Raw genomic sequence first — 9,547 nt, 5'->3', positions numbered from 1 at the left:
CTGAGCCGGAGCTTTATCGCTCCAGAAGCAGCAAAAGCAGAGCAGCTTTTTCCCGTGTTTTTGTTACAGGATGAATGTTAAAGACACGATGAAACACAGCACTGAATGACAGCGGCGGGGGGGAGGGACGCTCTGAGAGGACAGCTGAGGGAGGAGGGGGGAGGCTGCTCCATCACGTCCGGTGATGGGGACAAGCAGGAGCGGAGGATGATGATGGGCGCAGCGGCTGGAGGATGGCGGACAGACAGCGTGCCACACTGGATTACCTGAGTGAGGGGTGAAGTTTTAAAGTGGGCCGGAAAGGCCACGAGTCCCTGCAGCACAGTGGGAGAAAAGACGGAGAGGTCATGATGAGGGCAAAGGTCACCTGAGGGGGTCAAAGACGGGGCCGCTGACGGAGCCTGAAGGTGCGACGTGTAGCTTCAATATTAACGCCAAAATAACAATTTAATCCATCAGCCAGCAGTCTAATAATCAGTGATGACTTTTTCCACTTCATACAAAAATAAATGCAATATTTTGGGACATCAGACAAAGATTAAGACATCAGCCTAAAATCCAACAAAAGTCCTAAAATCCTAGAAATTTCTGAAAAACCTAGAAATGTCCTGAAATCCTAGAAACATCGTAAAATCTTAGAAATGTCAAAAACGCCATAAAATCTGGTGTTTTTGACAAACTAACTAAAAATCCAAGAGAAGTCCTAAAATCCTGGAAACTTGTTAAAATTATAAAATGTGCAAAAGCCTCGATATGTCTTAAAATCCTAAAACTATCCTAAAATCCTCAAAATGTCCTCACATACAGAATGTAAAATCCTAAAAACGTGTATGTGGCTGCTGCGACTGGCTTATTTAAGTATCTCTGCTGTAGAGAGTCGATGAGCACCGAGAGACAAAATTACCCAAAAATGAGCAAGAAATTGGTAAAAAGCACGAGAAGTGTCTCTTCGGGCTCTGGCTGGCTGCACGGCCGTTTATGAGAACATTAATTTATTTCTCATAATTAAAGTGGTGAGAAAGAATCACAACAAGCTGAAGCACTGATGAAGTACAAATTTGGGCTCCGGGCTCCTCGCCGCTGAGAGCTTCGGGTGTTACACTGTCCCTCCAGCAGGTGGCAGTGTGTCCTCAAACTCCCTGCACGTCCTCTGAGGACACCTTCACCTCAGATGGCTGCAGGACAGTACCACAGGAAACCTCAGCCCACGAACTCCCTCACAAGAGAAGATCAGAGTCTCCTCCTCATCTTCATGACAAAGTGCTGCACACATCACTGTCCCGGGGCCCCTGCAGAGCAGCGGGGGGCCTACAGAGGCCCCGTCTGCCCTCGGCTGCACTGTATCTGTTAGAAAAAAGCACGACGGCATAAGACGATTGGCCGTTTCCCCTGTGATGTGCAGAGAGACAGTCCAAGGTCGGCCCGAGGCTCTGCTGGATCTCTCTCTATCGCTCTACCCTTGAAACGCTGAAAGCAACACACAAAAACACACTTATAAAAGCTGTAAGCTCCGCGGCGTACAATGAAAGAATGAATTATGGTGCTATGGCAACCTGAGGCAGCAGCTGCTGCTGCAGCAGTGAATTAACCTGAGAGAGCAGACCGGTGTGAAGTACAGCTCTTTGTCACAGAAAACCTCTGTTCATCAGCAGGAGGACGTGCAGGAATCAAACCTGCGCTGTTCGTCAGCGGGAGGACGTGCAGGAATCAAACCTGCGCTGTTCGTCAGCGGGAGGACGTGCAGGAATCAAACCTGCGCTGTTCGTCAGCGGGAGGACGTGCAGGAATCAAACCCACGGTCTGGATGTTTAAAGTGAGGTTATATATGAGGTTATTATCTGTAATCTGTGTTAAGCTGCAGCAGATGATGGTCGGTACGCGACACAGAGATGAAGACAAGTTTAGACACCTAAAAAAACCAAAAACAATATCAGTTTACTCTGCTTATTTTGCTTTGGGGGGCCACTTTTTCAGAATGACAGGAGCCCAGGGGCCAGAGCCAGAGGTCCAGAGCCAGGGGCCAGAGCCAGAGGGCCAGAGCCAGAGGGCCAGAGCCAGGGGCCAGAGCCAGAGGGCCAGAGCCAGGGGCCAGAGCCAGAGGGCCAGAGCCAGAGGGCCAGAGCCAGGGGCCAGAGCCAGAGGGCCAGAGCCAGAGGGCCAGAGCCAGAGGGCCAGAGCCAGGGGCCAGAGCCAGAGGGCCAGAGCCAGGGGCCAGAGCCAGAGGGCCAGAGCCAGAGGGCCAGAGCCAGGGGCCAGAGCCAGAGGGCCAGAGCCAGAGGGCCAGAGCCAGGGGCCAGTCACAGCAGCCCTGTGCATGTTTCTAAGATTTTAAGACATTTCTAGGATTTTTGGAAGCTTCGTAGATTTAAAGACTTTTCTCACATTTTAGGCCATTTCTAGCATTTTAGGCCATTTATAAGATTTTAGGACATTTTCGGATTTTAAGACATTTCTAGGATTTGAGGACATTTCCAGGATTTCAGGACGTTGCTAGGATTATTGGAAGTTTTTTAGATTTTAGGACAATTCTAGGATTTTAGGACATTTCTGGGATTTTTATTGGGATTGACTTTTTGGTGTGGGGATCCTCCTCAGGCACTTTTTTGTTGTGTTTTATGCACTCTGGCACCTTATGGATACTAAAAGAACAAAACAATAAAGTGTGAATCACCCTATTTTTATTGTGAATTTCTAGCTTGGATTAGGCGGGGGGGCTGTGAGTTGAGCACTCGGGTTCAAACTATATTGAGTATTTTCCCTTTCTGTCAGACAGCCGTTTCTCTCAGAAATAAGTTGTGCTTCAACCTGGTTCTCTAAAATCGGGGCGTGCCGACCATCACGCTCTGTAGGAAAAACACCGACTGTGGATGAGAAACTCATATAAACCTGTTTGAAACATCCGAACTGTCCCTGTGGCCCCTAAATGACTGTGAGCAGCTGGCGTGTGATCTTACATGAGCAGGCTGCCCGGTGCAGACATGGAGCGCTCCTCTCTCCTGCTCGGACACTCAAAGGGGTTACTGAAGGAGCGCTTCCTCAGCATGGCTCGAACCAAAATCTGAAACATCACAAACACACCACAGTTACAAAAACAAGGTGCCAAAGCTCTGCAGACAAGCAAGAACTTTATTTATAGAGGTGGAAGCACAAAACAAAGCCTTGAAAGAAAACTGAGGAATTTCTAAGATTTTATGACATTTCATGAATTTAGATGATTTCTCTGACTTAAGCACGTTTCTGGAATTTTAGGATGTTTTTGGGTTTTGTAGTTTCAAGGATATTAGGACATTAGGGTCTTATCTGTGTCCTCTGTCGGGGTGTGGGGGATCCTCCACTGGCACTTTTCTTGATCAACAAGCTCTATTTTAATGCTGTTTTATTCACTCTGACACCTTATGGAGACTAAAAGTATAAAAACAATTTACGGTGTGAATCACTTTATTTTATTGTGAATTAGAAAATGGTTGGGGGGCCACCAGGGAGCCTATCAGGGGCAAGATTTGGCCCAGGGTCAGTAAGTTGAGCATCACTGGTTTATGTGAACAGTTTTTACCTCCCTGCTTTGTACAAATTGGATAAAATTGGGGTCAACAGAAGAGAAAAGCTTTAAAAGTCCAGGCTGTCAGCGGGAAATCACTATGTTTCTGTATTTTGTCCCAGTTGTGATTTAGAGGATTGCAGTTTTTGGGGAGCAGCTCCTCTTAGAGCTTCAGCTCTCTGGGAAATGATGAGTGTAAGTGCATCAATTTGACACAGGAGTGCTCGCTGAACAGTGTGAGGACACTCAGGGCTTCTTACCACTGCAGAGAGGCTCGGGACAAACTTGACCGAGTTCTGGATGTCCTCCTCCGTCACCTCCACCGCAGAGCAGTGCTCCTCCTCCAGAGGCAGGGGGTCGGTGCCTCCCTGGGTCACCCACTGGTCCATCTAAAACACACACCACATATGATGACATGTCTTTAACTGTTAGGGACTGTTTGGAGCATTTCATTCTTCAGTTTTTGATTTTTTTGGCTGCGTTCTTCGTTTAAAACCATTTATTTTTCTAATTTGTAGGGAAGTTTTACCTTTTTTTTTTTTTTTGCAATTTTGGGGGGTAATTTCTTCTTAAGTTGCTTTTTTTTAAAATGTTTTTCTAAGAAATCAAACCAAACTGCTCAGATTTCACAGGATTAAAAGGTTTTAGGCTGCAGCTTTTATAAAGTACGAGATGTGTTTGTGAATGAGGTTATGCCCAATTATCTGTTCTCCACACAATCGGAGTCTCTGGGGACAAAATGACTCACTGCCACATGATTAGATCATGTCCTGGAAATACAGTGGGGACTGACACCTGTCCACAGTTGGTCCTCAACCTGTCCCTGCATCACTGACTCAGTTCTCTATCGCAGTCCTCCACAGGGACTAACAGGTCTCATCATGCCCTTGAGCCACAGCACGTCAAATGAGCTCTACTGCACGCACCTCAGTGAGGTCAGAGGCTCCTGAGCCAATCACAGGACAGAAAACCCCCGTTATGATCGTGCTCCAGCTACCCGTCTTCCTGAACAATAAGTGACTCCAACCGGTCTTACCTTGATGTCAGGGATGGTGATCCGGGTGTCTGGGTTCTTGTCCAGCATCAGCAAGATCAGAGTCCGCAGCTCCTCACTGATCTTTGGTCTGAAGGAAACACAGATTCATTAATTAATGACATTCAGAAATGTTGTTTCGTTGAAAGGAAAGACGTTTCTGTTTTTAATGCCGTTGTCGTCTAAACGTGGCCTCAGTCACTGATGCTAACTTGTGATGCGTGTTGCACTATCAGGCTTTCCTTGTATGCATGTGGAGGGCAGAGAGGTGCGTTCCCTCCACCTTTGGCTTTCCACGTGAGTCTGTGGAAGGGCAGAGAGGAGCCATATCTCCAAAATATCACATTGCAATAGAAAAAAAGTTTAGTTTTGACTGAAATGAGTTTCTGTCAGCTCAGACTGTGATCATAATGGCAACATGAGATGGACTACGCCTACATTATAACGCTGCCGTCAGGGCGCTGCTAACTGTCATTGATCGGTGCAGAGCGGAGATGATTCCATTAGGTGATGTGATAGTCTGTTTAGGAGGAGGCGGAGGTTTAATAAACGAGCTCTCCCCACAGTCACGGAGTCTCTGGAGCTCGTAGGGCGAATTAGACACTTATCATTAACAATATGACACCCCCGGCCTTACACACACTCAAACAGCCACTTATAGCCCCTTTACATGCGCTGCGTTTACACTTCATCAGTGCGTTCCCTCAGTCTATCACCACTGCCAGCCTCTTCCTGGCCTCCTGTCACCCGTCCTCTCTCTGTTTTGCATGTTGAGTGCAGATAGGGGAAGCACGGCGGTTCGTATGTGTCCAGGCCTGTTTGCTTTTTCAGTGCTTGTTTTTAACACATACAGGTGGCATTTACTGTGTGCTGGTACTGGCTGCTGGGCCGAGCTATTCATATTTTTGCAAGTGGAAAAAAAAAAGAAAATGGTTTTGCAGCTGAGAGGCAGATGAGGAGATAGCAAAGACGAAGACTGCTGCCGTGTGCTGGAACATCGCTGCTATCTCTTTTAATAAAGTGAAGGAGAAGGAAGGACACAGGAGATGGACTTACATTTCTGGGAAATCCACAAGCTTGGTCCTTATCTTATTGTGCAAAGCCAATATGTACTCGTCAATAAACGGGCACTGCAGGTGGACAGAGGGAAGACGGTGAGAAAAACAAGCAGGGTACATTGAATTACTGCTGTGCCAGAGAAAGCCTGTATCCCTACAGACAACTAGGACAAATAACAGCAGCAGGAAATCACCCAACAGCTTTTTTTTTTTGAAGATGCCACTAGAAATCTGCTGTAACTATTATAAAAATCTGGTGATGGATGTGCTCCTAGTGAAGAGCCACTGGCTGCTGTTAACAAGCATGGGAGTCTGTGAAACGAACACAGCATTTACTGCTTCCTTTTGTTGACCCAGAGACAGAAAATGTGCAGACTTGCCTTCCCGAAGATGAAACAGTAGAGAGTGACTCCCATGGCCCACACGTCCAGCGCCTGGAAGAGAGTGAGTGACATTAAATACAACATCATGGCAAACAGACTGAAAAACAAGCAATGCCCTGAAATCCTAGAAACATGTTAAAATCCTGGAAATGTCCAAAGATCCTAGATCCATCCTAAAATTTTAGACATGTCCAAAAATCCCAGAAATTACCTAAAATCCTAGCAATGTCCTAACATCTTGGAAACATCCTAAAATCCTTGAAATGTATAAAAATCCTAGAAACGTCCTAAAATCCAAGGAAAGTCCAAAATCATAGCGATTTGTTAAAATCTTGAAATGTTCCAAATCCAGAAAAGGTACTAAAAATCCCAGAAATGTCAAAATATCCTAGATTCATCATCAAATCTTAGAAATGTCCAAAATGTCCTGAAATCCCAGAAATGTGCTTAAATTCTAAAAATGTCCTAACATCCTGGAAACATCCTAAAATCCTTGAAATGAATGAAAATCTAAGCAAAGTCCAAAATCACAGAAACTTGTTAAAATCTTGAAATGTTCAAAATCCAAATGCCTAAAAATCTGAGAAATGCGTCCTGAAATCTTAGACAAGTCCAAAAATTCTGGCTGTCCTAAAATCCTTGAAATACCCTGAAATCCTCGACATATATTCTAAAATCCTTGTACTTTTCATGTATGAAAAATACAAGGATCCTTGTATTTTTCATGTATGAAAATCCTAGAAATGTCCTAAAATCCAACAAAGTCGAAAAATCATAGAAACCCGTTAAAATCCTGAAAGCATACTAAAATCCTAGACATCCAGAAATTCTAGAAATTTCCTAAAATCCTTAAAATGTGCAAAATCCTAGAAATGTCCTATAGCCCTAAAAATGTCCTAAAATCCTTGAAAAGGTCCTAAAATCCTTGAAACATGTTAAATCTGCATGGTGCATGTATGGGGCTGCTGCGACTTGCTTCCTGTCATTTTTGCTAAAGCTGCAGGTAAAGCAACTTGAGCATCCCCGAAACCTTGCACAAACAAACACAGAGACCTAAATCAATGCAAACTGCCTTCAGTGATTTATGGGACATTTTAAGGTCATTTTTTGGGAGAGGTCCAGCGTCAGACAGCTTGGTGATGGATGTGTGCGATCAGGAGGCACTGCAGCGATCCATCAGGCTCTTTGTCCTGTCTCGCCCTGCGTGAAAAGCTCTCTCCTGGGAATCCGTCCTTCCCCTGATAGATATGAAATGATGAAACTAGCCCTCTGAACCGGCGCAGCCTCTCACGGCGCCTCAGACATTTGTCACCTCACTCTATGACTAACACGTTGTAATGGCCTGATGTGCCACTGACACCGACATGTGAGTGTCAGATATTGAATATTGCATTGCAGATTTAAAACATTAAAAAAAAAGTTTTTAGCACAGCTTGAGCTGGAGAGTAAACAGAGAAAAAGGGACCACTGAGACAGCATATATGTGCTCACGCACTTTAATGGCTCTTAGATCTGTTTTGTCTGCAATCAAATATTATATTCTGGCCGCTCATTTTTGGACATGCAAGGTCCACGTCAAGGTGAGACGGCTGCAAAGCTGTAGGCTACCGATCAAGACTTTTCAGTGGTTTATTAACGAGACATCGAGCAGAGCTTCTGCACCAAAACAAGGGAGATTTTTACCGCTTTTTCCCAAAGGATACAGTTTTTCCAGCGAGGACCGCGCCACCAAAATATATTGTTTTTAACCGAGCCATCACTGCTTTACCGCTGGGATTGTGCCACCAAAACATTTCATTTAATACAGAGCCATTCTTGTTTTTCCAACTAGGATTGTGCCACCAAAACATTTTGTTTTTTACCGAGCCATATTTTACTGAGTGCTTTTCACTGAGCCATCACCGATTTTCCAGCTGGGATTTTGCCACAGAAATCTCTGTGTTATCTAACTTTGCTCACCTCTAATCTGACATTAACCACAGCACTGCAGTTTTTTACCTTTAACTAACATACTACAAGAATTATGAAGGAATTAGTCAGTCAGTCATTTCTCTGCATTGTTATTTAAAAATTAAGGATTGTGATTAATTGTTTTGTATGTGGATTTCCTGTAAAAGAAGTTGCTAATCAATCCAGCGGCTGGTTATCTAAATCAATATCAGGCACATAAACCTTATTATCCATTTTCTGACTGTGGTCATGGTGCTGTTCTCAGCAGTATTACTGTCTGCCTGGTTTTTAATAGCAGCGGACGCACCGGGGGTCAGACTGATGATGACAATTCGCTCCTTGGATTAGCAGGCCGCCAAAGGTCTGAAAGCTCATCTGGGTTTAATGGTCCTCATTTTCAGATCACGAGGTTTAGGCTTAGTCTGCGGCCGCTGTAACCACCGGAGCTTAAACTCAGAGACGCTCGCTGAATGAATAAAGAGTTCACTCACTTTTCCGCTGAAGCTCTTCCGTGTGTCTGAGAGGGTTTCTGGTGCCATGAATGCAGGAGTGCCGGCGGTGCCGGACAGCAGAGCATCGTTGCCCTCAAACTGGTTGCTGACCCCAAAGTCTGCGATCTTCACGTGGCCATCGTCCCCCAGCAGCAAGTTAGAGGGCTTGATGTCCCGGTGGACGATCTTCTGGTAGTGCACTGAGAATAAAAGGAAGTGTCAGACAGACAACAACCAGATGACTTTTTTTAACCCTGACCAGCAGTGAGGCTAAAACAACCGTTACAGAATATCTGGACTTTTTAAGGTTGATCCTCTGTACAAGTTTAGACTTTTATCTATTTTAGTTTTAATTTTTTCTCCAAATTTAAACAACACACTTCATGGACACTGGCTCATTTGTTTTTTACTGTCTCGCTTCACTTTGTCATGAAGAAGACGGTGCAATACAGACAGTTAGGAAACACCATTAACCCCTTAGGGACTGTTTGATGCATTTTATGTGCTTTTCTTCATCTTTTGATAATTTTAGCTGTGTTCATGCATGTGTCCTAAATGTAGTCCAGATTGTGTATTTGAGTGTAATCAGTGAGTTTGCAGCTCAGCTCCTACAATAAGTCTAAAATACACTGTGGAAACTAAATAGTTACATTCAGACTGTTCAGGTCCAAAAATGCTCCATTGAAACCCATTCAAACTGACATTTTTGATCCCACAGCCATCAGAGCAGAAAAACAGGACTTGTATTATTTCTGGGTGTCATTCTGGGCTTTTGACTCTGAATTTGTCATTTTGACTATTTTCCACCTGATGAGGTCATTTTGACCATATTTGGCATATGGAGGAAATACATGCTATTTCCACTAGGTGACCTGTCACAGTCAATGTAGCTGCTGATCACTGACATATTGACATATCCCAGACTGTGAAAAATCTACTTTGCATTTAATATTTTGAAAGAAAACAAACAACAAAAACAAAAATAGTGGCATCATGACAAAAATTTAATGGGTTGAAATTCTGAAAAGTAATGATTATTTTATATTTATGATTAGGACTAATGTTGGTTACAAAATTAATTTAATAAAAGTAGA

At 44.2% G+C, this 9,547-nt stretch overlaps 1 protein-coding gene across 5 annotated transcripts in view; it reads right to left on the bottom strand.

Moving 5' to 3' along the window:
* The window catches only part of camkk1a (calcium/calmodulin-dependent protein kinase kinase 1, alpha a), a 67,944-nt gene that overhangs the window by 6,646 nt on the left and 51,751 nt on the right, over window positions 1-9,547 (bottom strand). For 4 of the 5 annotated variants that reach the window (XM_088088694.1, XM_088088695.1, XM_088088696.1 and 1 more), the window contains 7 exons: window positions 8,454-8,653; window positions 6,010-6,063; window positions 5,628-5,701; window positions 4,575-4,662; window positions 3,799-3,927; window positions 2,955-3,058; window positions 267-314 (listed from right to left, as the gene is read on the bottom strand). In XM_088088694.1, coding sequence (XP_087944820.1) covers window positions 267-314; window positions 2,955-3,058; window positions 3,799-3,927; window positions 4,575-4,662; window positions 5,628-5,701; window positions 6,010-6,063; window positions 8,454-8,653 — 697 coding nt within the window. The remainder of the gene's footprint in view (window positions 1-266; window positions 315-2,954; window positions 3,059-3,798; window positions 3,928-4,574; window positions 4,663-5,627; window positions 5,702-6,009; window positions 6,064-8,453; window positions 8,654-9,547) is intronic. The other variant, XM_088088697.1, reaches the window with a different exon arrangement.

This window comes from Plectropomus leopardus, chromosome 15, assembly GCF_026936395.1.
Source record: "Plectropomus leopardus strain MGB_pleo_1.0 chromosome 15, ASM2693639v1, whole genome shotgun sequence".
Classification (NCBI taxonomy): Eukaryota; Metazoa; Chordata; class Actinopteri; order Perciformes; family Serranidae; genus Plectropomus; species Plectropomus leopardus.
This window is presented reverse-complemented; position numbering and strand designations above follow the sequence as displayed.